The sequence below is a fragment of the Eutrigla gurnardus genome, assembly GCF_963514095.1.
Source record: "Eutrigla gurnardus genome assembly, chromosome: 18".
NCBI lineage: Eukaryota > Metazoa > Chordata > Actinopteri > Perciformes > Triglidae > Eutrigla > Eutrigla gurnardus.
The window spans coordinates 18,845,705-18,872,242 of record NC_139929.1 but is presented as its reverse complement, the minus strand read 5'-3'; the positions used below and the strand labels follow the sequence as shown (position 1 = coordinate 18,872,242).

The window sequence follows — 26,538 nt, the reverse complement described above, 5'->3', positions numbered from 1 at the left end:
TATTGTTCTTAGTACAAAGAAACAGATAAAATGTGATAAATATAAAACGCCAGGCCATATGAAAAAAGCATGCTATACTATCATTTATTGAGAAAAGCTTGCAATGGATTGTGGGATTAGGAGTTATTTTATGTCCAGATAATAATATGTACACAATGTTTTATAAGAGTACTGGGGTAGCTGGTGGGCCTTATTTCCATAGTTAAAGGGACTTAGGGCAGGATTTGTGAAAAAATAAACATTCACTTTAAGTCTTTTAATGCTAATGGGTGATGTAGCGTTCAAAACCAAAAAGAATGAGACCACACACATATCTCCCCATTGCCTTGAACAGGCTGTGTGCTGCATGATGTACTGCAATTCGTGGTCCGAATTTCCCGCGCAGTCCGGCGGACGTGACATCAAATGACGCTGAATGCGCGTACTCGACGGCTTGGAGACCGGAAAAAGACAAGCGCGGTGGATTCAAGTACTGTATGTGTAGTAATGGACTCTGCTTCGGCCGGAAAATGACCCACCACCACACAAAGTCCACTAAAAAGTAATACCAAGAAGAAAACGAAGGTTTTATCAGCGGCAAGTCGTGAGTCCAAACGAAGTTATGACCAAAGCCGGGCTGGCACCCGGATAAACATTGGATATGCGTTCGACTCATGGAGGCTGCTTCAATTTGAACTGAAAACAGATGCCGACATGGCTAGTAACCAGGTAAGAATACATTACAGGTCATGTTTACGGCTTGATTTGAAAGTCTTATGAGATCACCGAGGACTCGGAATGAGCTAAAGTGCAAAGTAGCGTTAGCTGCTAACATGTAACTTAGTCCAACGCTGTGTAACACTGAATAATTACAGACTGCGCATTGTCCACGGTCCTTTAGTCTGAAACCGAATAGTTATAAATATGTCCCTTTATATATGGGACCGAAAGCCCAACTGTTATCCGGGAGGTGACGTTAGCAGCTGGCTGTAGCAACAGGCTAACGATTTGTTCGTGTCTGTGTAGTCATATTAGCCGCTAGCTACACACAGCGAGCCGGCTCCCCGGCTGCTTCGTGAGTGTAGGGGATAAAGCTATATCATACACACAGCACCGGCTCCCGTCTCGTTCCCGTCCCCGGGAAATACAGTATTTAGGGGGTACAGTAACGGTATTTACAGGCTGTGTGTTAGGGGCTATTGTGTTGACGTGTTGATGATACTGTTGTGATGTAGCTGAATAAAAGGCATTTAGAGCTAACCGTGAAGTGCACAATCGCATGTAAACAAGCTCAGAGAGAGAGCTTTTAGCATTTATTTTTTTGACTTGTGTTGTACCTTCCACACAAGACTGCTCCGGACATTATACATTGCGTTGTATGTAAAGCAGAAGAAATTGTTTGTAAAAGTGAAGCGCACAATATTACCGAACGACTGAGACGCGTATTTTCATATTATTATTGTTGCAGGCAAACATTGTATGGCCATAGTTGTTCTGGCCAAAGAGAAAAGACACCAAGGTAGCAAAGTCACAGCCAGCTTGCTGACTCAGACTGTAACTTTTTAAAATATTGCTGTTTTCCAGCTACCAGAAGAAGAAAACTCCTGAAGCAGCTACTCAGGGAAGTAAGGAGATGAGAACATCAACACCCAGCAAGCGGACAGCTGCTAAAATCTCTCATCGATTATCACCAATCGAACCAGTGTCTGAGGGGTTAGTATGTTTTCAGGAATTTCAATCTTTTCAGAATATAGACAAAATATTATAATATAAAATAACATGAAGTGCTGACATGTATTTAGCCACACTTCCCAACTACACACACACCACTGATTACACTGGTGACATTATCTTGACAGGGAAGATATTCTAATGGCTGGAGTTGGAGCATTGGTATGTGTTCTAACGCTACTGTTCTCCTCTCTCCATAAAGGCCTCAGCTACATGATCCAGAGATGTGAGCAATAGAAGAGAGAAGACAAGACCGTCTTGTTTACCAGACATTTATTTTATTATAAACATATAAAAAATAAATACAAAATAAAACTATGTACATACTGCAAATTTGAAAAATACTTTGTTTTTCTGTAAACTTTGAAAATAAATATAAAAATATAGACTGTACATAAATGGTTTTTATTTTTGGATGAAATCTTTGGCTGAAAAATGTTATTTTTTGAGGTATTGTAGAAATTGTCAGTCCGGCACCCTAAATGGAGCTTCCTTGTAACCTGTGTAATTCGCAAAAGGGCCAGGGAATTTGGCCCGGATGCGAATAACATAGCAGCTCGGTATCGGCCTCCGGTTCCCTCTTCCCAGACGCCCATTCTGCCATATCGTAAATTGCTGGTAGGCAGCAAACCGAAACTCTCTGTTATCGCTGCCCACATCTTGGCTGTCCTCCAGAGCGAAGATGTCGTTCCACGTCATCCTGACCAGACGCAGTGTACCCTCATCCAGGAAGTACATCTCCAGATGGGCACTCCTGCTCAGACACTGGTCCGGAGCCTGCCGACAGCACAAGTTCTCCATTTGGGTTGGCATGCGTCGGCAGTTCAGGCAGGTGCACCAAGCAGGCTGCCCTCTATCTGGAACATGTGTGCCACTCCTTCCAGAGTCAATTCCAAATCCTGAAACAAAAACATTGAGAACAATAATAAGAATAACTTTAGTAATCCTCAAAGGGATGTTATGATTTTATTTGATGTTATTTTTATTCTGATTCAACTTAGTATAATACCAGTTATGACATATTGACATTTCTGTTTTTCTTGTATTTACTTTGTTTTCATCAGTGCTATTCATACCATTTATATTGTCTTATAATGGAAATGGTTTCACAAATTATCTCAGTGACACTGGCACATAACACTACATGATATACATACATGATAATGACTGTACACTTGTGTCAGCTTGCTAGCAAGCTTTATCCAATGTTATAAATATTAGCTATGTTGGTAATTACCACAGTCAGAAATTAGCTGCAGCCACAAAGCCAAATGCTCTTCAAATACCATAACGTTGGTGGCAGGCACATTAGCTTCACTCACCAGTCACAAAACAATGGTTATCGCTAGCTCGTTATTCACCGTGGCTGGTGAAGTTTGAACTTTAGTAACCATTTGGCCAGTGTAAGGTAAACGTACTTTACATTACAACTGTCATTTTGCTGAATGAATGCGCTAATGTTGTCAAAGAAACATCCTAAAGTTACACTAAAATAAACACTCGTTTACTTACTTCGTCGCTTGACATGATGCTGTTCGCAGATGTATGCTACCAACGTAGTTCCGCGGAGGCATGTGCGGAGGTCTTGTAGTAAACAGTCACGTGAACAGCGAGTAAATAAATAACCGTGTCACAGCATCAGCTGCACTGAAGAGTTCATGCGCGCTCCCGCGCCGGCTTGGCTGCAGTTACCCTAACGGCCGTCGTGTCACTGTTGAGTCTTATTTCTTGATCCTGCCCTAAGTCCCTTTAAAGCAAAAGATATTAGCAAATGAACATTTTCAAATGAGGTTTTGAAGGAGAATTGTTTTTTTCGTGGGCAAATTAAGATAAAATAATAATAGACTTTCTGAATTGAAATATTCTTCATCTACAGGAATGTTCTGTCGCATATGCCGCCAGCATAAGCAGGCTGTAAAGAAAGGATCCCCCCAAAGGGTGTTCATTGAGGTCCCCTCTCAGACGTTTAGAAAGGATGTCTTGGATGCCCATTTGAGGTCAGAACATCACAGTGCAGCGTTTAAGGCCCACACAACTTTGGTTAAAGGTAAGATTTAATCTAATGATTTGATTTCAGTGAAAGAATTTAACAACTAGACTTTAATCACATTAATGTGAAACTGATGTGTAAGGGCTTATTTTGCTCTTTGTCCAGGTCACTCTGTCACAGCAGCTTTCGAGCCTGTGGTCGTTATTGAGCATGAGGCTGTGGTGGGTGCTTTCAAGTGTCTGTACTGGCTGGTAAAACACGAAATTGCCCACCACACTAACTATCCAGCTCTGCTTGAGCTAGCTGAGCTGCTGGGTTGTGACTACTTTGCCAAACTGAAGGTAACTGTATAATATTAACTGGTAAACTGTCAACTGTATTATAATAAGACTTATATAATTTTAATTTTTGTATTTTTCTATATCTCTTTTATTTTCAAAGATAGGGAAATCCACCAACTATAGGTCCCACCGCATGGTTGATGAAATGCTGGAAATACTGGCTGGTGTTATAGAAGCACCAATCCTGCAGGACATAAGAAACTCCCAGGCTGTCGGGATCGAACTGGATGAGAGCACTGATGTTGCTGTGATTAAACAGCTGGATGTACATGTTCGGTAAAAAGATAATGTTTTCTTGTAACAATAATTTAACATAGTTTGAAAAATATATTGCAAGATCAAGCTGTGTGTATTTATTTAATTTTAAAACTATTTTATTTTAGATACCTTGATAAAGAGGGAGTTCTTTTTAGCCAGTTTTTGGATTTGGTTCCCCTTCCTGATGGGAAGGCTGACACCATTGTGACTGCCATCCATAGCATCCTTGATCAGAAGGGCATTCCCAAGGACAAAATATTTGGTCTTGGGACGGACGGTGCAGCAGTCATGACAGGTATAAGATTATTGGACTTAAATATATTGTTTTTTTTGCAATTATACCCTCTAATCTTTTTTCTTTTTAAAAATAGGACGCCATAATGGAGTGGCGAAACAACTCTGCGACACCATGCCATGGCTAGTCGCTGTGCACTGTGCTGCCCATCGTTTGGCTCTGGTCTGCAGAGATGCCTCAGAGAAAACAGCCTACATGAAGACTTTCAGGGACCACCTGCAGCATCTTCACCTGTATTTTTGTAACAGCAGCAACAGGACAGAAGTTTTGAAGGCAGCAGCCACAACACTGGGAATCGCTAATCTGAAAGTTAAGGTAAGACAAACCTTAATTTTTACAAGGAGGAAAGATTACAGAAAACTGTTTCATTGCACCAGATATTTCATAATATTTTCCCTGCAATAATGTATAGGAGGTCAAGGACACACGCTGGCTTTCTCAGCACCAGGCAGTGGCAAACCTGCGGAGAAATCTCCCTGCAGTGCTGACGGCCCTTGCAGAGGAGGTACAACACAATAAGTGCCCTGTGGCAAAAGGACTCTACTCCTTTTGTGCCACTTATCGTTTTGTAGCTGCACTGTACCTTCAGGCTGATGTGCTTCCTCATCTGGCGAGATTGTCAAAGATCTTCCAGAAGGAGGACGTTAATTTCCTCGCTGTGAAAGACCAGGTTAGATTATCCACTATCCTTGTTATAACTTTTTTTTTTAATCCAAACAAATGATTTGATATTTTAAGACTATTTGGTTGTGCAGTTGTCACACTGCATACTAAATGTAACTTTGTTTTCCCCTCAGGTACCAGTCACAATTGCCTCAATCCAAAGGATTAAGGAGTCAGGTTACAACCAACCTCCTGGCTCAGCCCTGGCCAAACTCCACCACGACCTGAGATCCCAGGGGGCTGGGATGGTTTAATATCAGGGCTGAAGAGGAGAGAGAGAGGAGAGGGCAGCAGTCCTCTGGCAGCAGTGACCAGCAATCATTTTGGGGTCGATTTTGCACTCAGGTATTTATTTTTATATTTATTTATATTAGCTAATTGCAACCTGACAGATACAACTATTTTGTACCACAATTATCATAGGATAACAAGTTTTTTTTTTAACAAACTAGGTGATGGAGCCATATCTGCTGCAACTTGTTGAGCAGTTGAACGGGCGTTTCCAGGAACTCCACATCCTTGGGGCATTTAGTGTGCTGAGCCCACAAGCAGCCAGGAAGCTGGATCAGGATGTGCCTGTGAGCCAACTGAAGACTCTCGCAAAAAAGTTCCACCCAATGGATGAGCAGACACTGCTGGAAGAGTGGTCTTCATTCAGAGAACATCTCACTACTGGCATGCTGAAGGTGAAAGATTTTTTTAAGAGCTAGCTTTGTCCCTTATCAAATTTCATCTTATATTAATGTTCCTTGTCAACTGCTCTATCAAACTATAGGACAAGAACCAGATGGATGTAATGAAGGAGCTGACATCACAGTACGATGAGCTCAGTCAGCTCTACCCCTGTCTGAGCAAGCTTGCTGCAATTGGGCTCACTATTCCGCTCAGCAGTGTTAACTGTGAGCGAGATTTTTCAACTATGAACAGGGTAAGTAACACAACTCATTAATAATTTTAGCAAAGTAATTTCTACCTTTTAGTCAAAATTTAAAAATCTAATGAACAAAGACAAAAACAAATCTTCACTTTTGGTAGGTGAAAACTGACCTCAGGAACAGGCTGCAGGGAGAGCACTTGGGGGACTGCCTGAAAATATCCATCAATGGGCCGCCTGTTGGAAACTTCCCTCACCAAGAGGCCATGGAGCAATTCTTCCAAAAGCCTAGAAAGATTAAGTGTAGCAACCAGCCATGCTCACTGTGTTCATAATAAAATAAGTGTATTGTAAATAAAATGAGTGTATTGTAAATAAAATGAGTGTATTGTAAATAAAATGAGTGTATTGTAAATAAAATTAGTTTATTGTAAATAAAATGAGTGTATTGTAAATAAAATTAGTTTATTGTTAATAACATGTTTATTGAATCATTATCAACTTGTGATGGCTAAGCAAGTGTTTTATATGGAAATAACCAACAAATACTCTAGCATCCCGTGAAAAATGTATAACAAATCACACTATCAGCTCTTACCACCGGGCCTAAAAAACCAGTGACCAGTTGGCAGAGAGCATTCTGGGAAGTGCCAGCTGAAAAAGACATCTCCAGCGTCTACAGAACATCATCAGACCACCAAAACAGTTCCTCCAATAAAAAGTCAATAGTCTGTCTACGTTTACGATTGGTCTCTGTCTTTAATGTTGGATGTAAGAAATGATAGAAGCTGAAAACATGGAGTGGACTCAAACGTGTAAAATCATTGTTCTCAGTCACTTTGCTGCAGTTTTCAAATTCAAATAGTTTCACATCACATCATCATGGAATCAGTCTTGAACCTCTGGAGTAACTTCTATATATAAACAACCTTATAACTTATTCTAAACATACATCCTACAGATGTCATAAAGCCCTCAGATAACTTCAGATAGCAGGGAAACAGCACCACCTTGTGGTCGGCGTGTGTTGCTATAAGTCCAACCAGAAGCCTCCGTAAACACTGTTGTTACGGTGTGTTACCTTTCCAGCTTATCGGCCCTGAACCCTAGTTGGGAGCACGCTGTGGATGCTAACGTGACCTTTGCTCGTTCAGCTGGTGACCCGCATTTCTAGTGTCCGGGTGACACGACCAGAAGAATGACAGGAGAGATCCTTCACCGTCCAACCAGAGGCTTTCATTGAGTCGTCTACAAGAGGACAGGAACACTGCAGTCTTGTGAGGCTGTAATCTTGAGCTCATCTAATACACTTCTGCTGGCTAACAACACTCATCTGTACATCAACATTACCGGCTGCAGCGAGGGAGCAGCGGCTTCTCACATCCACACACATCCACGGGGACTACACTTCCCATCACACCTCACCTCACATACGCAGGTTACCCATAAGACCGGCAACACTACCCCCACCCTGGATGATAATTAAACCCCTAATATCACTCCAGCATTACACTACTGAAATATTCCCCATGAAACCACATTTCCCACAGTCCATGAAGGGGTCCTCTCCCAGTGAGAGAACTTGAAGGCGAGGATGGGTAAAGGAATATCCAACAGAAGTCCATTGAACACGTAGCTGCAGCTGAGTGTCCATAACATACTAATGCAGACTGAAAGTTCAATACTGCTGATGCAGCGTTTAGCTCTGGCGTCGTGTGACATCACCCTGTGGTTTTCTCTTGTTTTGATTTTTCTTTTCCATTTACACACATCCCCCCTACTGGAATATCAAGTTACTTAACATGCAAATATGGAATCATGTAATCCTAATTCTGTATTTCTATTGAAGACAATGATGTATTGTTGTTCATTCTGCTTGGTGTTCTGATATATTTATATACATTATTCATTGCAATCAGACATAGAAGAGAGAAAGACACCTACTTCAACATATTAATATAAGACCTTTGAGCCATGTTGCATTTAAACATATGTTTGCTGCTTATAACGTATCTATTGAGCTGACAGATCACATGTCAAAAGGAAACACAGGCAAGATGGCGGACGGTGACCTCATGAGTTATGACAGAATGTCACATCTACTGATTGATATCTGTGTGAGTCGCTCTAATCAACACGTTTCAGTGGTTCATATGAGAGTCTTCAGTCCTCATCAGAGCCTCACTGATACTGGATCACTGAGACTAATCCCTTTGTAAAGGTAAACTCTGTTCAATGGGGTTTGAACTTAAACAGTTTTGATAAATATTCTTTGAGTGGTTATTAGAGACGCAAAACGACCTGAGCATTTATGCACAATTAACCAGTTAAAATGACAAGTCGGTGTATATATTTTTATACTTGTGTTTTTTCATCAGTACAGAACACAAATATCCCTTTTAAAAGCAATCATTTCAATTTTGAAACCAATTCAAATATATATTTGATCATTAATATGGTAATTTTACAACATGTTCTACCTTTAATGCATCAAGTAACAGCTTGGCCAGAATATCTTTTCAAAATAAACTTCCATCTTCACACAAACTTAGGTTCAGACAACAACAGAGCATGGTAGACGTTAACCTGACTAACTAACTACACTTCCCATGATGCCGTGTGTGGGAGCATCACAGACAAACTAAATGAGCGGCCGTGTCGGGACCAAGCTGCAGAACAGGCTGGATTTCATATGTGGGCCCGAGTCTGTCATAGACGAGCTACGGCTTTAGAGCTTCAAGTCCATATTTGGGCTGCTGAGGAGCGACGGGTGGATCTGACGAACAAATCAGCAGAGTAGCACCCTTACTGGATCTGGGGCCTGTTTCAGGAAGCAGGTTTAGTGAAAACCTTGAGTTAGTTAAAGTGATGGTTCGGAGTAAAATGCACCCTAGGTCATTTCCACCGTGACATCCAGCCAAACAGCAGAAGGGAACAATGTCCTACTCTTGCCCTGATGATACAGACAATAGTCCCAACCCCCCTGCTGATGCACGAGATGGAAGAGCTGTTAGAGACATGATACGCTTCAATCATTTCTAAGCGACCCATCACCAGTGTCGAAGAAAGACAATATGCCTGTTATTTTATGAGGTCTTCTTTATTTCCTGGAAGTACAAATGTTGGACAGTTAATCTTTTGTTGTTGAAACAATTAAAAAGCATCCACCTGTGGGCACATCACCCACCTTTAACTGATGATCCAGCAGTTGTATTTCCATTTGTTCCTTTTGAATCTGCAGCCTGATGTGATCCATTTCCAGATGTGATTTATCGATTTGTGTTTTCAAATACACTTTGTACAATTGTCTCACAGGCAGCTATAGGGAACACAAATAACGTTGAATTTCACAGTGCCATGTCTACCAAGTGTCCTATTTAGTTGTGGCTCAATGCTGAACAACATCTTACTGAGGTAAACTGTGCTGTGGAGGTTAAAGGACCCTCTTCCTCATTGTAATTTCCAGCATTGCTCTGTTAGAGAGAAAGAAGCTCGAAGTTGCATTGTGGAACACCATCATTAACTGAAAGTTATTTTAAAAAGGTGTAAACCTCAACAGGCCTTTCTGCATCTTCCCTGCAATAAAACAGAATTGTTGTGTTATATTCTACCCATCATGAAAATGTGGAATATTAAGAGTACTTATAACAGCATGGAGGTCTGTTATAGCAGACGGCTCCACAAGACAGATTACACCATCAGTAACTGCTAGAAGAAGATTAGTCAGTTGATGATTACCCAGAAAAGTGCCCACCTAATGTACATTTCCTTTTTTAAACAATAGTGTGCAGGTCGCAGCTCAGACTCTGAGTCACCTTGAAATAGATTGATATCTGAGAACAGCAGCCGATTACAGAGAAGTGTAGCCTACTGCTACAAGAAAAATCAGTGTGCCAAGTTGTGTCTATGATGAATGGATTACTGAGCTAACACTAGAAAAAGGGTGTACATATATGTACATTCATCCTGAACGCCATATATGCCAGTCATTTGAATAATTTACCTCTTATGCAGGCCCTTGTGTCCTGGGGCGTGGCTGGCTCTGATGAGATCCCCCCAGAGAGGCCCTCAGCAATATGTTGCCCACTGTTCTGACTGAGGGCCATCTCTTCAGCCTCTGGGAGCGGTGGTGGTGAACCGACAACCGGTTTGCTGGCCTCCGCCTTTTTTCTGTTGGCTATACAGGAGGTCAAATTTTAACATATCCACAAAACAGACACATGCATGTCCAACAGGCATTTAGGTGTGATCTCATATAGACAATATTTAATACTGGCAGTGATGGGATGGCTGAAGATTTGACTTTGTCTTTGTTTCCCTAATTACTTAAATATCACTTTCACATGTTGAATGGAGCCACTGAATGCTGTTTAATGAGGGCAGGCTAAACAACACCACAATTGCTTGTAATTAAATGTGACCTTACCTGTTTGGACTATATCTTTATATTCCATCTTTAGTTGCTGCCAGGTCTGTTTTGAGCCGGTTAGGTTGTACCTGTGTGCTCAAACACACATAGAATATAAATGTTGAATGAGTGGAACACTCAAGACGAAACATTTCTTTTTTTTCTACAATTAATACTCAGAGTTGATTGAACTAAATGTTAACACCTGTTCTGAAACCAAAAACTCTGAGTTTGACAGTTCAGAGTTGGTCAAGCTAGAGTTCAGGTTTTGACTCAGAGTTTGTTAAACTTGCTTTCTGAAACGGGCCCCTGCATCCATCTGGATTCTGGTGTGAAGCTGTTAACAAAGTCATCGTCATAATTGCAGGTCAACTCTACAGCTAAGCGTTAAAGTCATCTTAGTAGCTCACTGCATTGGTACTTTATGGCATTTCCTGCTGCCAGATATACACATATAGATGAAGAAAAACAGAAATAAATAAAAAGATAAATAAGTAAGGAGTTAGTAAACATAAAAAACATTATATATTGGGAAATAATTAAATATGAAAATGAACTTGGTTCATTAACGTTTTGTTTTGATTGTTTAACTCTGCAACAATTCAGTCTGGAAGAAACCGTTCTCTTCTTGAACCTGCAGTTTAGTTGTATAAGAGACAGGGTTGCCATCCAGTTCACTTAAATATTTTCCCTGTTTTATCATGAAACCAAGCCTTTTCCACCAGATGTCACTATTTATCTGTATACCTTGAAGCCACAAACATTTGGCTTCTGTGCTTCCTGAAGCTTTGCAGAGACAGCAACACCCAACATCCCAACACACCTCTCTTCATCCTCCTGTAGGTGAAGTCTGAACAGCTGAGTCTTGAGCCTTTTTCAGAAGATGGCAGTGACTCTGCTGTCCTGACATTGGTTGGGAGTTCGTTCCACCACTGAGGACCTGAACAGAAAAGAGTCTGGACTTTGCTGAGCGACATTTGTTTGATTTCAGCGATGGTGGTACCAGCCGGCCAGCTGAAGTAGAGGAGTGAAGTGCTCGCTTCGGGGCGTTTGACCAGTGTTTGAAGGTAGATGGGTTCCGTTCCATTGATGGCCCTGAAGGCCAGTGCCATCATCTTGAATTAGATGCAGGCTGCTACAGGGAGCCAGTGGAGGTCACGGAGGAGGGGGGTCACATGGGAGAATTTTGGGTAGATTGAAGACAAGGCGTGCTGCAGCGTTCTGGATACGCTGCAATGGTTTAGTCACTGCACAGGAACCTTGGATCTTTCATCGAGTTGTCGTGGTCTGCGTGTTGAAAAACGATCCTTGGATCTTTCACCGAGTTGAGACCAAAAGGGATTAAAAAAAAGAAGATGTTCGGGGAATATATTAGGATTTAACTCAGGAACAAAGCCTTGCTGGTGAGACCAATTTCTATATGCATTGCTAAGAACTTGTTATTGAGCTGCACTTTAAAAGAACTGCTAAGGTTTCTACTTTCACTGTGGGATTGTAATAATGCAGAATACTTGTTAAACTCTGAATGAATGTGACTCCTACCATAAAGCATATACTGTACTTGTGTAGTAAAGGACAGTGGGAGGGTGGACACATTTACTTGAAGCCATTTATTTTGTGGACATGAAATTTCTTTCATACAAGACGGCATTGCTTCCCGCTTTGACCTCCACAAGGCGAGTGGCGACCTTCGTGCTCTACCTGTGTTTTTCAATGGCCGATGCCGATATTGAAAGAGCAGGGCAGCCGATGGCCAATCTATAATGCCGATATCATGTTTTTGTTGTTGTCTGTTTTATGTTGCATCTCATCTGTGCAGGTGATAAAGAACCTTGAAATAATAATTCATTCATTCAAAATTCATTAATAGTTAACATAGCTGTTAATTTTCTTTTATAATACTATTCAAATTCAATTCCATATTTTTTCAATATTCACATTTTATTTATTATTTTATTTATCTTTTGGAATCTTAAAATGCTCCTAATAAGCGTACGGCATACCAAAATGTAAAATAAATCCATCAGGTCTTGAAACTCATCAATATTTAATTCTCATATAGTTCTGATAAAAGTTCGACCAATCAGTTTATTCGGACCGAATAAACTGATTGGTCGAACTTCCTGCCCGTCATCCGTCGCAGCGTCGCCTACCGCGGTCACGGCTTGCGGGTCGCGCGCCTCTCCAGCAGAGCGGTCTGAGAGCACGGAACGGCAAAGAACTGACAATGACGACCAAGGTGAGCCGCCACTTCCACCCAGGCTGCTCCCACAGAGAAAACTATCATCAAAAAGAAGACTATTTCACAAAAAGCTGCACTAAAGAAAACACTCGATGAGTCGAGAGGCAGGACGCGAGTCAACATCGGTTCTGCTTTCCAGCGATGGCGGAGGCTAATGCGGCTTCATCCGGATCTCAAAAGAGATGAGATGGTCGCGTAGTTTCTGCTGGAAGAGGTACTTTTAGTTTGCTTAGTAAACGCGCAACATTACATGTGATAACGCAGCATCCAGATGCTATCAGTTATCAGTTACTATAGTTCTGTAATACTGTAATTTGTGCAAGGAAGATTAGCGCTAGCTTAACGCTAGCTTTAGCATCAGCGCTAACTTCACTGGTTGTGTAAAGAAACCTGGGGTGCAGTCGAATAGTCAAAAAATAAAGTCCTAACTCCTATTCCTTGACCTCTGGGGAAAACGTCACGGGGTTAAGGAAAGGCGATAGGAGAACTCAAAAGGATTTAGGAAAAGACGGCCGCGGTGCTCAGAGAATCCGACCGGACTTTCACTAAGCTACGTCATTATAACGCGGCCGCTGATGATTGACAGCTGATGATCGGCACCGGCGACTGACGTGCGTCTGCGCTGGATAAAACTACAATAATGGACTACAAAAAGCGCATCGTCCACTTCTCCACATGTTGGTTTAATAAAAGCTCGTTCACTGACCGGCTTCAGGTCCAGCAGCTCCTCCTACCTAAATGTTGCTCTCGCAGAGAATTGTGGGTCGGCGTAATCTCCTTTCCTTTCGTATAGGAAGGTCTGTTGCATCCTATGCTAAAGGAGCTCTGCAATGAAGAATTGGAGCTCCGCTCCTTTGCATTTAGAGAATCCGAACGGCTCTTATCATGGCGGCCACTTGTTTACTTCCGGGTCACTTCTTCAGTTAGGAACCTCCCTAAGCAAAATAGACTATTCGACTGCATCCTGGCTGTGTCAAGTCAATTTGTTTACACTACCGGCGATGTAGCTTCAGCGTTAGCATAAGCGCTAACGTAGTAGTTGTGTAAACAAACTGACTTGTTACAGCCTGGTTTGTTTACACTACCAATGACGTGTTAATTGTGAAGTTGTCATTAACCCCGTTCTAGTATTAAAACTCCGGGCTTGCGTTTGACTTTGTTGGTCGTTCAGTAACCAGAGCAAGTTCAGAACATTGCTTCTCCGGCTAATAGATAATGCTGGCTAGATGACATCTGTAAATAAGAGCGATCTGTCTTTGCTTGTGACTTTTTCCATTCTTGGGCAGAAGTACTGTTTACCAGTACTGAACTTTACATTGTAAGAACCCATCCATGGTGTGTGTGTGTGTGTGTGTGTGTGTGTGTGTGTGTGTGTTACAGTTATAAAAAAACAACTGCAACTCCAGTAAGGCTTGGATTTACTAGGCCTCCTCCAACCACCATTGCAGACTCTATCTCACAACGGTCAGCACATATTTATATATACAATCTGCAATCTGAGTTTATAATTCACGTCCTGAGTCACATTTCTCTTTTCTTTTACTCGTTGTCAAGGTAAAGCAGTATCGTATCGGACACCGTATCTGCCAAAACCCCAGCGCAGGCATCGAGCAGGGCAGCGTTGGGCGTACAGCCAGCTCAGTGGCCGACCCAGGCACCAAGCAGGTCTGGTGCTCTGTGGAGGTGTAGAGCACTTATAACAAGGACCATAGTGGACCATGAAGAGTTGATGCCATAACCTGCCCTGCGATGTCCTGTCTCTGATGTCATGTGATGTCCTATGCTGAGCTGTTATGTCCCGTACAAACAGGACAAATGAGGTAAGTAAGAATGTTCCTCCTAGTGGATTCTAGTCGGGGCTCATTCAACAGGTAACAGTGTCCTCTGGACCTGATGGTCCACCAGCAACACAACCTCCCTGTGGTGGACTTGAAGGATCTAAAGGTGAGTTGGACAGCTACACAATGTATGATTTGTATTCTTTATGCACCTGGCCTTGAAACTAATTACATTAATGTTGTATGCAGCATCCATTTGATTGTTTCAGCACTGCCTTGGACCCGAATTGGCAAAAAGACCCAGAGGAACCCCAGGACCATCAGGACCCCCAGGACCCTCAGGACCCCCAGGACCCTCAGGACCCCCAGGACCAGACCAGAGAGACGAGGGAAGCAATGACTTGATGCTGACATGGAAGAACCAGGTAAGGAATAACTGTATTATGCTGCTATTATGATTATGATTATTATTATTATTATTATTATGCTTGATCTAATACCTTTACCTTTGTTTTCTTCATGAAGTCAATTTAATAAATCAATGAAATGTGTTTTTTCATTCATAAAGAAGCCAAAGGATGAGAAAGATGAGGGAAGCGACGTGTCCACAGAGAACCTGGACGAGCACAGCGCGGCATCAAAGTATGTGAACTTGATTATGTTGCAGTGACTTTATCAGGGTATCCGCGGGGTCTTAAAAAGTCTAAAAAAGTCTTAAATCCAATGATTTCAATTTAAGGCCTTAAAATGTCTAAAATTCTCCTAAAATCTCATAAAGGGTCTTAAATACGATTTTGAAAGGTCTTAAAAATCTATTGACGTTACTTTTACTTAAAACATGGATAAACTTCAGTCTCGCTTTGAAATGTTTCGATTTTTGAGGACGCTATAACCTAACTACGAGGCGGAACTAAATGTAGGCTACCTGTGCTGCCCGGTCACAATTGCTTTGCGCGCGCAGCTCGGTGCAGCTCTGTGACAGCTTAGTTAGCATAGCAGCGGAGAAAACATTAAACAGAGGCGAATTACAGCACTTGCATGCATGGGTAAGTGCAAGTTTAATGATTTGTGGCTTCAGAACGAGCAGTTCAGTGCATGGTTGAAGCCGGTGGAGGGAAACGCTTATGAAGCGAACTGCACGTTGTGCAAGAAAACTTTAAAGCTCGGAACATTGGGCGTTAAGGCATTGGAGTCCCACTGCAAATCAGAGAAGCACAAGGCGGTCATAAAATGCCAGCAGAAAACGCCGCCAATTAGCCACTATTGCTCCACATCAGGAGCCGGAGCATCAAGGTCCAGCGCGACCCAGTCTGCTGCAACTCCAGTCGATCTCCGGACAGCGTTTGGGTCTACGCCGACACTAAAAGCGGAGGTGCTATGGACTTTTCATACGGTAACTAAGCACCAGTCATATACTGGTAATGAGAACATTGATGAGCTGTTCCAGATGATGTTCCCGGATTCAGAAATAGCAAAAACATTTAAGTGTGGAAAAGACAAGACGGCGTACATAGCGCGATTTGGATTAGCCGATTACATCAAGAGAGACCTCATCTCCAAAGTTAAGGGACCGTTCGTGCTGATGTTCGACGAAAGCCTGAATCAAACGAACAAGACCAAGCAGTTGGACCTGCATGTGCGTTTTTGGGAAGGCGAGCGGGTCCAGTCAAGGTACCTCGGATCCCAGTTTATGGGGCATGCAACGGCTCAGGACTTACTGAAACATGTCAAGGTAAGTAACATTGCATAATTTAAAAAGAAACTTTTTTCATGATTTTTTTTCTTATCATCAGGACATAATACCAGAAATACTGAACATAGCATTGCATAATTTTTATTTTAATTTTTCATGATTTTTTTCCTTATCAGCACATACTAGATAAAAATACCACTCTTTAGTGACAGCTTGTGTGTATGTGTGGGTGTGTGTCTTGGGGTCTATGTGTGTGTATGTGTGTGAGTGTGTGTGTATGTGAATGTATGTATTTATGTATCTCATGTATGCATATGTGGGGATGGGAGGGTCAGGTTTTCTTGATTTTCTTTTCTTGTTTCTCTTTGTTGTTTTTTATCCTCTGTGAGGCACTTTGTGCTACCCAGTGCCATATGAATAAAGATTGATTGATTGATGACCAGAAGTAAGAGAAAAAGACTCAGACAATACCTTGAACTATAAAATTGCAATGGTCAGATTTAATGTTGATTTATTTTCATTTCAGGAGTGTGTGGAGCAACTTAACCTCAGGAACCTAGTGTCCATCTCCATGGATGGGCCCAATGTGAATTTCAAATTTTTGCAACTTTTCCAACAAGAGTATGCAGAACTGAATGGAGGTGCTCAGCTTGTTTCCGTGGGTAGCTGTGGACTGCACACATTGCATAATGCTTTTAAAAGTGGATTCACCATGTGGCAGCTGGACAAACTTTTGAGAGCCATGCACTACCTATTCCACAATGTACCAGCAAGGAGAGAAGATTACAGCGCTGTCACAAAATCCACCACCTTCCCCTTACCGTTTTGTGGTCATCGGTGGATAGAGAACTTGCCTGTGGTAGAGAGGGCTATTCAAGTCTGGCCATCACTTCAGCAGTATATGGATGCAGTGAGAAGAAAGAAACTCCCAAACCCGGGTACAGCATCCTTTGACACAATCGAAGCAGCCATGAAAGATCCACTCATCTTGGCCAAGTTAGAGTTCTACATGACTGTTGCCAGGACATTAAATCCCTTTTTGAAGAGGTATCAAACAGACGAGCCAGTGATGCCTTTCTTCAGCAAAGACTTGGCTGAACTGATCAAGGTAATGATTTTTATGGAAAGCACACCACATGATCATCACAGCATTCTTGTCACTATAGATAAGACCTAGCTAATTGGTGTGTTCACTGTGTTATTGAAGAATAGATACATGTACAGATACATTTGTCAGTTTTTGTTGATGCATTAGAATTTTGATAATGATGCATTGTGGATACAGGGGACTAATTTTGAGATTCTCTTTTGACAGAGTCTACTCAGGCGCTTTGTCAAGCGAGAGGTCCTGCAAGACATCAGCACACTGCAGCTAACCAAACTAGATGTAGCTGATAAAAAAACCTGGCACCAGCCAAAGCACATCGACATCGGCTTGGGTGCTGAGTCAGCCCTCAAGGTAGTATGATCATTTAGAAAGATAATTTTATAAATTGTAGTCAGGATGCAAGCAGCACATGTCATTACAATACTATTTACAGCTTATTCCCTTTTCAGAGCAGCAACAGTTCAGAGCTCAGAGTCCTTCAATTTAGAATGGACTGCATACAGGGACTGTCAAACATCGTCAGTAAAGTGCAAGAGAAGAGCCCCCTGAAATATCCAACAGTTAGGCACATGGCGTGTCTGGACCCCTCTGCCATTTTCAGAGACCAAGACAGGTGCAAGAGGCAGATGAAATGTCTTGTTCAGACATTTCTGCAAGACAAACAGCTAACAGGAGGTGTTCCTGCTGGTAGGAATAGTTGTGGAATTTTAGTTCTGGTTTTGAACAAAAGTAAGAGGTCGGCACTAGCATAGTGATCAGTCAATAGTCTGTGTGTTACAGCCAGACTTTTTTGCTACACTTTTAAATTGACAAATAATTTATTAGTAACAGGCCAATCATTGACATAAATTCACATAATCAATTGTAGTACTATTTCTACAAGTTTCTCTATTTTCAGTTGACTTATAATTTTCTGTGCGCTTTTTTTTCCTCTACTGGATCTCTTACTTTTGTTATTTTTTCTCCACATGGTTTTGCACCTGTTCTGTGTGCATTTTCTCATGTGTTGTATTGGAATAGGCTTTGACATTGTACACTATTATAACCAAATTTAGAACAGTGACTTTCTTCACCATTATAACCATTACAGGATGTTGATATAATGTAATGACTTATCTACTCCCTTTTTCTTGTCCCCTTTTCTGGTGTCTATATAGGTGATCTCATTCTCCAACAATTTGAGGCCTTCCTGTCCCTTGAGAGCAGAAACGAAGAGTTCCCCTCCTTCCAACCCATGCAAGAGAGGCTAGACACCTTCTTGTACGGTTTCCTTCGCAGGCCCTATCCGGAACTTTGGACATTTTGCCAGAAGCTGCTCATTTTGTCCCATGGACAGGCCACTGTGGAGAGAGGTTTTTCGGTAAACAAGGAAGTTGAAACGTGTAACATGCAGGAGGACACTGTTGTTGCGCACAGGCTTGTGTGTGATTATGTCACTCAACATGGTGGGGTGACCAAGATTCCCATCACGAAAGAGCTCTTGACTTCTGCAGCATCAGCCAGGTCCAAGTACCGCGTCTACCTTGATCAAGAGAGAAGGAAGAAGGAGTCTGATGAACAGGGAAAGAAGCGAAAGGCTTTAGAGGATCACCTGGAAGAACTAAAAAAAAAAAAGGAAAACTGTCCAAGAGGTTTCTGAAAGTCTGGCCAGAGATGCAGACAAGCTTGCAGAAGAGGCGGAGGGCAAGGCAGGCACTCAGATGGCCCAGCTCATCACGAAATCAAATGCTCTGAGGAGGAGCTACAAGGAAAAATTAGCAGAGCTCAAGAATATTGTGGAGGAGATTGCAGCCACGGGACAAGAGCTCAGATAGTTCTTTTGTGCATGCACACGCAGGCAGGCACACACACACATAATGGCCGTTGCCTGTTTACTTGTTTTGCCAGTTTACCAATATAGTTTGGCAATTTTTTTATTCTAACTTCCAAACAAATCTTGGTTCAGAGGTTTCTGGTGTTTTTAGTTAGGTTAATCGTTTTGTATTCCAATGTGAAAGACCTGTGAATAAATTCATATAATTTGCAAGTAATTCCGGGCCTCCAGTTTTCCTTCAAGTCTTTTGTACTTTTTTGCCAGTATCGATGTGAAATGGGTCTTAAATTGTATTCATTATGGTCTTAAAAAAGTCTTAAAAAGTCTTAAATTTGGCTTGTTGAAACCTGCAGAGACCCTGTTTATGTAAGCACACGTCTTTAAAATGTCTCTCTAGATACTGTAAGTTTCCTCCAGAATATTCTAGCTTTGCTCCCCACTGCTGCTCTAAGTCTGGTGTTTTCTGTTCTTCTTGTCCTTTCTCTTCAGGTCCATCAGGTCCAGTTCTATGAAGTCTGTCTGTCTCCTCATCAGCAGCAAAGCAGCAGAGCGTCTAAGCTCCAGAGAAGATGCTCTCCTCCAGAGACGTGTCCAGACTTCTGCTTATGAGAGCTGCTGCCGTCTGCACCCCGCTGGTAAACAGGTACGTGACAAACTGTCTGCTGGGCGTGTCTTAGTTCATGGAAACATTTCCTCTAACCTTTGCCTCGCTTGTTAACGTTGTTTAAGAACACTCATGCTACGTCACGTCACATTGTAGCACATGTTCACCTTTGTCATGTTTGTTTTCTTGTTCCAGCTGACCAGTTGGCAGAGAGCATTCTGGGAAGTGCCAGCTGAAAAAGACATCTCCAGCGTCTACAGAACATCATCAGACCACCAAAACAGTTCCTCCAATAAAAAGTCAATAGTCTGTCTACGTTTACGATTGGTCTCTGTCTTTAATGTTGGATGTAAGAAATGATAGAAGCTGAAAACATGGAGTGGACTCAAACGTGTAAAATCATTGTTCTCAGTCACTTTGCTGCAGTTTTCAAATTCAAATAGTTTCACATCACATCATCATGGAATCAGTCTTGAACCTCTGGAGTAACTTCTATATATAAACAACCTTATAACTTATTCTAAACATACATCCTACAGATGTCATAAAGCCCTCAGATAACTTCAGATAGCAGGGAAACAGCACCACCTTGTGGTCGGCGTGTGTTGCTATAAGTCCAACCAGAAGCCTCCGTAAACACTGTTGTTACGGTGTGTTACCTTTCCAGCTTATCGGCCCTGAACCCTAGTTGGGAGCACGCTGTGGATGCTAACGTGACCTTTGCTCGTTCAGCTGGTGACCCGCATTTCTAGTGTCCGGGTGACACGACCAGAGGAATGACAGGAGAGATCCTTCACCGTCCAACCAGAGGCTTTCATTGAGTCGTCTACAAGAGGACAGGAACACTGCAGTCTTGTGAGGCTGTAATCTTGAGCTCATCTAATACACTTCTGCTGGCTAACAACACTCATCTGTACATCAACTTCACCGGCTGCAGCGAGGGAGCAGCGGCTTCTCACATCCACACACATCCACGGGGAGTCGGGGACTACACTTCCCATCACACCTCACCTCACATACGCAGGTTACCCATAAGACCGGCAACACTACCCCCCCCCCCCCTGGATGATAATTAAACCCCTAATATCACTCCAGCATTATATTATATAAATATTACCCATGAAACCACATTTCCCACAGTCCATGAAGGGGTCCTCTCCCAGTGAGAGAACTTGAAGGCGAGGATGGGTAAAGGAATATCCAACAGAAGTCCATTGAACACGTAGCTGCAGCTGAGTGTCCATAACATACTAATGCAGACTGAAAGTTCCATACTGCTGATGCAGCGTTTAGCTGTGGCGTCGTGTGACATCACCCTGTGGTTTTCTCTTGTTGTGATTTGCTTTTTAATCGATAGAGGATCAGTCCATCACCCCCCTGTATGTGGAGCGTAAAGCCAATGAGTGAATCTGCATTAGTGGAGGATGATTTGATGTCCTGTCACAGTGTCGGAAAAATACATGACGACAATACAAGAACATGAAAATACATTATGAGAATATGAGAAAAAAAACATGAAATGTGTCTGTTTCGGAATGCCCAAGCACACGCACGCACACGCGCAAGAACGCACGTGCTGATTGTCGTGGAGACAGAACGCAACAGAATGTCAGAGCAGGTATAAAAGGGCTGTCGGCCATTTTGTGTTCTCTTTTAGCACTTGGACTTGACACACTTGGCAAAACTGTAGAGTTGACCCAAACTGTAGAGAGATTCAAACTGCACGAAGACCCCAAAACAGTACAGAGTTTTACACCGGACCTGAACGCATCTTTATTTGGAAAGCACTAGAGGATCGTCGACAGCGACTGCGGGGAAGAAGAGGCCGACGAAGGCCCTCCGGGCTGCGGATCCAGAGGCAGCCCCAGGGCCCGGATCTGAACCACGGCAAGGAGGTAAGACATCTTTGTTGGTTTGGTTTTTGCGTTTTACTTGTTGATTCATCCCTTAAAGACGCTAAAAGCGCCCAAAGTCCGAAATCAGTGTCACTTTTGGAGTTTGACGGTGAACAGTCCACATCAGTCCACGAGGACCGGTGGGAAAACCCACATTTTGTGAAAGCAGACACTCGCGAGGATGTCTTCGTGTAAATTAAATATTTGTGGGACAGAATGTGTTAAATATGGTGGGAGAGCCGTGTAGTGTTGTCATATGAAGTGTGTTGGTCGGAAAGTTGTGTTGTTTTGGTTTGAAGGCGTCAAATCTTCCACATCTTCCATGGAGATTTGTGAACAAAGATGGCGCCGGGGCCATATTTCATAAAATGCCAAACATGGGTTTTAGTTGTGAGCCATGGAAACGACGGAACTGTGACGTCAGCCGGACAGTTCGGTTCAAATACATTTTCAAATACAAATGATGCCTCTGTCCCACATTAATATCATAGACTACCCCAAAATCACTACACACACCAAGGGTCTCCTCATGGTCATACTGCAACAGCTGTTTTGAAAATATGTGCCTTTTTATAATTCTGGTGATTTTTTAATGGTATTAATCATTAATATTATCCTATATTAATCAATAACTCCACTGTTATTAAACCATTTGTGTAGTGATTTTGAAGTCTCTGTACTGTGTACCAGTGGAGTTCTTTTTTTATTTAATAATTATTCCTATATTTATTTAGTTAAGTTGCTGTTGCACTAATGTTTCATACTGTTCTATTTAAAATGTAAATGCCTTTTTATTTACAATATTGTGGCTGCACATTATTATTTTTTAATATATATTCCTGTATTTATTTAGTTAAGTTGCTGTTGCACTACTGTTTCATACTGTTCTATTTAAAAATACATTTAAAAATAAATAGCTTCCATTTGCTGTATTCATTCATGTTTTACAAAGGGTTTAACCTGAGCCAGGCCTCACCACAATGATAATCATATCACAGTCATGCAGGCGTAGTATGATCTTTTTTTTTTTAAACACTGGTATCGGTACTCGGCATCGGCCGATACCCACAGCACGCTTATCGGAATCGGCAGGGAAAACTGAACTGGCCGGACGTCCACCGAGATGCGCGTCGCTGCTTGTTGCGCTCTTTTGTCTTCGAGGGACCAGAGAGATCCGTTAACTGAGCGGATGTGACTGCGTGTGCTGCCTCCGCGATGACACCGTATCCTGCAGCGCGTGCCTGCGATGCCGATGATGATGATGAGTTGTGGGGTCAGAAGGTCGCTGTGGCCATTTTGGATGAAAGGCGCCAAGTTTCACTGCGCGTGATGACGCACAGCTGACATCGACCACGACAAACTGAGAAGTATTTCAGCTGACAGACTTTTGACCAACCTGAAGTGTATAAACACCCAAATAACTGTCGACAGTGTCCAGCTGCTCTGATCATTAATCATTTCATTCAAATTTTCATTCAAACCCTCATTTTTTTATTTTTAATCATCAACAATATGAGTCCTAACTCAAACGTCAAACATAATTAGACATTATTTTTATATGAAAGGGTCACAAAGATGTACAAGCGCTGCAACCTGTTGCTTGTTATAAATCACTGAGCCGAATAATCCAAAGAAAGTGTCGGTGGAATCAGCTCATCCAGCAGATTCACATTGTTTTTCATCGATTTGAATGCAAACTATTTCTAGAAATGTGTTTGCGGCTGCTCTGACTGTGACTTTTATGAGTTAAGTGGTGACAATTTATATTTCAGGATGTGAGTATTTCCTTCCAGAAAGTCCTTTTATGATGATGATTATGATTTTCATTTTTAAATTCAATAAAAGCTTAAACGTTGGGTTTGTTATTGTCCTTAGACTGTGCGCTTCACCTTGACTTCCGTCCTCCTGCCAGACGCCAGGCTGATCCTGAGGAGGGTCCCGGCTCCCGCCTCCTCCAGCAGCTCCATGGGGAGCCCATCACCCAGGTTTTCCCCTCCCAAACCTTTTTCCACAGCTTCCCCTCCTACCCTCTTCTCTCACTCCTCTTCCTCTTCCTCTCCAAGCTCCTCTGTTACCTCCTCCCCTGCCTCCTCACCCTCATCCTCCTGCTCTTGCTCATCCTCAAGCTCCTCCCCCAGCACCTCCTCTTGTTCTTCCTCGATCTCCTCATCCTCCTCCTCTTGTTCTTCCTCGATCTCCTCCCCCAGCAACTCCTCTTGTTCTTCCTCGATCTCCTCCCCCAGCAACTCCTCTTGTTCTTCCTCGATCTCCTCCTCCTCCTCCTCTTGTTCTTCCTCGATCTCCTCCTCCTCCTCCTCTTGTTCTTCCTCGATCTCCTCCCCCAGCAACTCCTCTTGTTCTTCCTCGATCTCCTCCTCCTCCTCCTCCTCTTGTTCTCCCCCAATCTCCCCTTTCTTCCCTGAACTCTCCCCCGACCTCTCCCCCCTCAGTTTCTTTCCTCAACTCTCCCCCTTCCTCGGCCCCCTCAGTTTGTTCCCTGAACTCTCCCCCGACTTCTCCCCCCTCAGTTTCTTTCCTCAACTCTCCCCAGACCTCTCCCCCCTCAGTTTCTTCCCTGAACTCTCCCCCGACCTCTTCCCCCTCAGTTTCTTCCCTGAACTGTCCCGCGACCTCTCCCCCCTCAGTTTCTTCCCTGAACTCTCCCCCGACCCCATGACTCCTGTAGCTCCCGATCCTCCGATAAAGATAACCCTTAGTAGACCCTTAGCTAGTTCCCCTGTGACAGCCTCAGCCCCTAGCTCGTCACCTGTTGCCTCCACCTCAAACCCCCCGGGAAGTCTCGATGCATTTAGGCTGCTCTCAACGGGCCAAGAGCAGAAGTGGGTTAGGAACTTGCGGGCCCTTATGCTAGAGAGGAACAGAAAGCGTAGCGGTCGCGGGCTTAAGAGAGTTGCTGGAGAGCTGGGAGGCAGCCCTCCAAAGAAGCGCTGATAAGGCGTTTTTTAATAATATTGTGTTTAATGGTTTAATATACTAGGATGTAGTGTTTGTTTTTCGCTGTAGTGTTGTAGTGTTTGTTTTTCTCTGTAGTGTTGTACTGTTTAGTTACTCTGTAGTGTTGTAGTGTTTGTTTTTCTCTGTAGTGTTGTAGTGTTTGTTTTTCGCTGTAGTGTTGTAGTGTTTGTTTTTCGCTGTAGTGTTGTAGTGTTTGTTTTTCTCTGTAGTGTTGTAGTGTTTGTTTTTCTCTGTAGTGTTGTAGTGTTTGTTTTTCTCTGTAGTGTTGTAGTGTTTAGTTTCTCTGTAGTGTTGTAGTGTTTGTTTTTCGCTGTAGTGTTGTAGTGTTTGTTTTTCTCTGTAGTGTTGTAGTGTTTGTTTTTCGCTGTAGTGTTGTAGTGTTTGTTTTTCGCTGTAGTGTTGTAGTGTTTGTTTTTCGCTGTAGTGTTGTAGTGTTTGTTTTTCTCTGTAGTGTTGTAGTGTTTGTTTTTCTCTGTAGTGTTGTAGTGTTTCGTTTCTCTGTAGTGTTGTAGTGTTTCGTTTCTCTGTAGTGTTGTAGTGTTTGGTTTCTATACGTTGATGCATTGTTAGTTTTTGTGTAGCACCTGTAATGTCCTGTCCTGTTCTGTCCCGTCCTGTGATATCTTGTCCCGTCCTGTCCTGTAATGTCTTGTCCTGTTCTGTCCCGTCCTGTCCTGTAATGTCCTGTCCTGTCCTGTCCTGTAATGTCCCGTCCTGTTCTGTCCCGTGATGTCCTGTTCTGTCCCGTCCTGTCCTGTAATGTCCCGTCCTGTGATATCTTGTCCCGTCCTGTCCTGTAATGTCTTGTCCTGTTCTGTCCCGTCCTGTCCTGTCTTGTGATGTCCCGTCCCGTCCTGTTCTGTCCTGTCCTGTCCTGTCCTGTGATGTTCTGTCTTGTGATGTCCTGCCCTGTCTTGTGATGTCCTGCCCTGTTGTGTGATGTCCTGTCCTGTGATGTCCTGTCCTGTCCTGTGATGTCCTCTCCTGTCCTGTGATGTCCTGTTCTGTCCTGTCTTGTGATGTCCTGCGCTGTCCTGTCTTGTCCTGTTCTGGACATCACAGGCCATTACTGGACAGGGCAGGACACAACTGATCACGTGTGTCCTATGCTGAGCTGTTATGTCCCGTACGAACAGGACAAATAAGGTAAGTAAGAATGTTCCTCCTAGTGGATTCTAGTCGGGGTTCATCCAACAGGTAATAGTGTCCTCTGGACCTGATGGTCCACCAGCAACACAACCTCCCTGTGGTGGACTTGAAGGATCAAAAGGTGAGTTGGACAGCTACACAATGTATGATTTGTATTCTTTATGCCCCTGGCCTTGAAACTAATTACATTAATGTTGTATGCAGCATCCATTTGATTGTTTCAGCACTGCCTTGGACCCGAATTGGCAAGAAGACCCGGAGGAACCCGAGGACCATCAGGACCCTCAGGACCCCCAGGACCAGACCAGAGAGACGAGGGAAGCAATGGGTCATTCCGTGTCATGTCATTTCATCAAATGCCTCCCACCTGACCATCTCAGTATGTAAAAATTCTAGCACAAAGACACACTTGTTAATAGGAAAAATCCAAAATGTAGCTGCTTTCAGCATGTTCAACTCACATTCAAGGACTTATTGCCTCTGTAACTACAACTGTGCTACATTTTAATGTTTTCATAAGGCTAAATTTATCAGTAGCATTTAGTCACATGTAAGTCTTTGGTAAATGGTTAAAAAACACAATTGAATTGCCCTGCTGTGATGTTTACTAGTAGGCCGTTAGGACATGCAGTACCAAAAACGGCCACAAAACCCCATCAATATCAGGATTTTAAAAAATCACTGCGACAAATTGAGGCAAAACACTCTTGATTTTTTAATATGATTTTAACAAGAATATGA

At 42.8% G+C, this 26,538-nt stretch overlaps 1 protein-coding gene and 4 long non-coding RNA genes across 8 annotated transcripts in view; 4 read left to right on the top strand and 1 right to left on the bottom strand.

Annotated features, from left to right (window-relative positions):
* LOC311028995 overlaps nucleotides 1-26,538 on the bottom strand; it is a 386,496-nt gene that overhangs the window by 2,135 nt on the left and 357,823 nt on the right. The window lies entirely within an intron of this gene.
* Nucleotides 746-2,193, top strand: LOC311028999. The gene is made up of 3 exons (XR_014598826.1): nucleotides 746-1,150; nucleotides 1,564-1,692; nucleotides 1,913-2,193. It is a non-coding gene; the product is annotated as an uncharacterized lncRNA (long non-coding RNA).
* On the top strand, nucleotides 4,594-5,465 carry LOC311028724. Its single transcript, XR_014598775.1, has 3 exons — nucleotides 4,594-4,909; nucleotides 5,007-5,264; nucleotides 5,392-5,465. It is a non-coding gene; the product is annotated as an uncharacterized lncRNA (long non-coding RNA).
* Nucleotides 5,486-6,465, top strand: LOC311028723. 2 transcript variants are annotated; one of them, XR_014598773.1, is made up of 4 exons: nucleotides 5,486-5,602; nucleotides 5,746-5,943; nucleotides 6,033-6,185; nucleotides 6,293-6,465. It is a non-coding gene; the product is annotated as an uncharacterized lncRNA (long non-coding RNA). The 2 variants fall into 2 exon arrangements; XR_014598774.1 differs by having other exon boundaries at nucleotides 5,520-5,602; nucleotides 5,710-5,943.
* LOC311028614 (uncharacterized protein) lies at nucleotides 15,228-19,064 on the top strand. Of its 3 annotated transcripts, none has more exons than XM_084033279.1 (4): nucleotides 15,228-16,291; nucleotides 16,779-17,360; nucleotides 17,568-17,711; nucleotides 18,518-19,064. In XM_084033279.1, exons 1-4 carry the CDS (start codon nucleotides 15,602-15,604, stop codon nucleotides 18,608-18,610), a joined length of 1,509 nt encoding a protein of 502 aa, XP_083889405.1. In that variant the 5' UTR covers nucleotides 15,228-15,601; the 3' UTR covers nucleotides 18,611-19,064. The 3 variants fall into 3 exon arrangements, with proteins under 3 accessions (XP_083889405.1, XP_083889406.1, XP_083889404.1); XM_084033280.1 differs by lacking the exon at nucleotides 18,518-19,064 and adding an exon at nucleotides 17,815-18,155; XM_084033278.1 differs by lacking the exon at nucleotides 18,518-19,064 and adding an exon at nucleotides 17,810-18,155.

Bases quoted from the DNA above. Each gene is read 5' to 3' on its own strand.
- LOC311028614 (XM_084033278.1), top strand. From the start codon at position 15,602: ATGGGTAAGTGCAAGTTTAATGATTTGTGGCTTCAGAACGAGCAGTTC. The intron at 16,292-16,778 runs GTAAGTAACATT...TTTTCATTTCAG, and splicing joins ACTTACTGAAACATGTCAAG to GAGTGTGTGGAGCAACTTAA. The intron at 17,712-17,809 runs GTAGTATGATCA...TTCCCTTTTCAG, and splicing joins GTGCTGAGTCAGCCCTCAAG to AGCAGCAACAGTTCAGAGCT.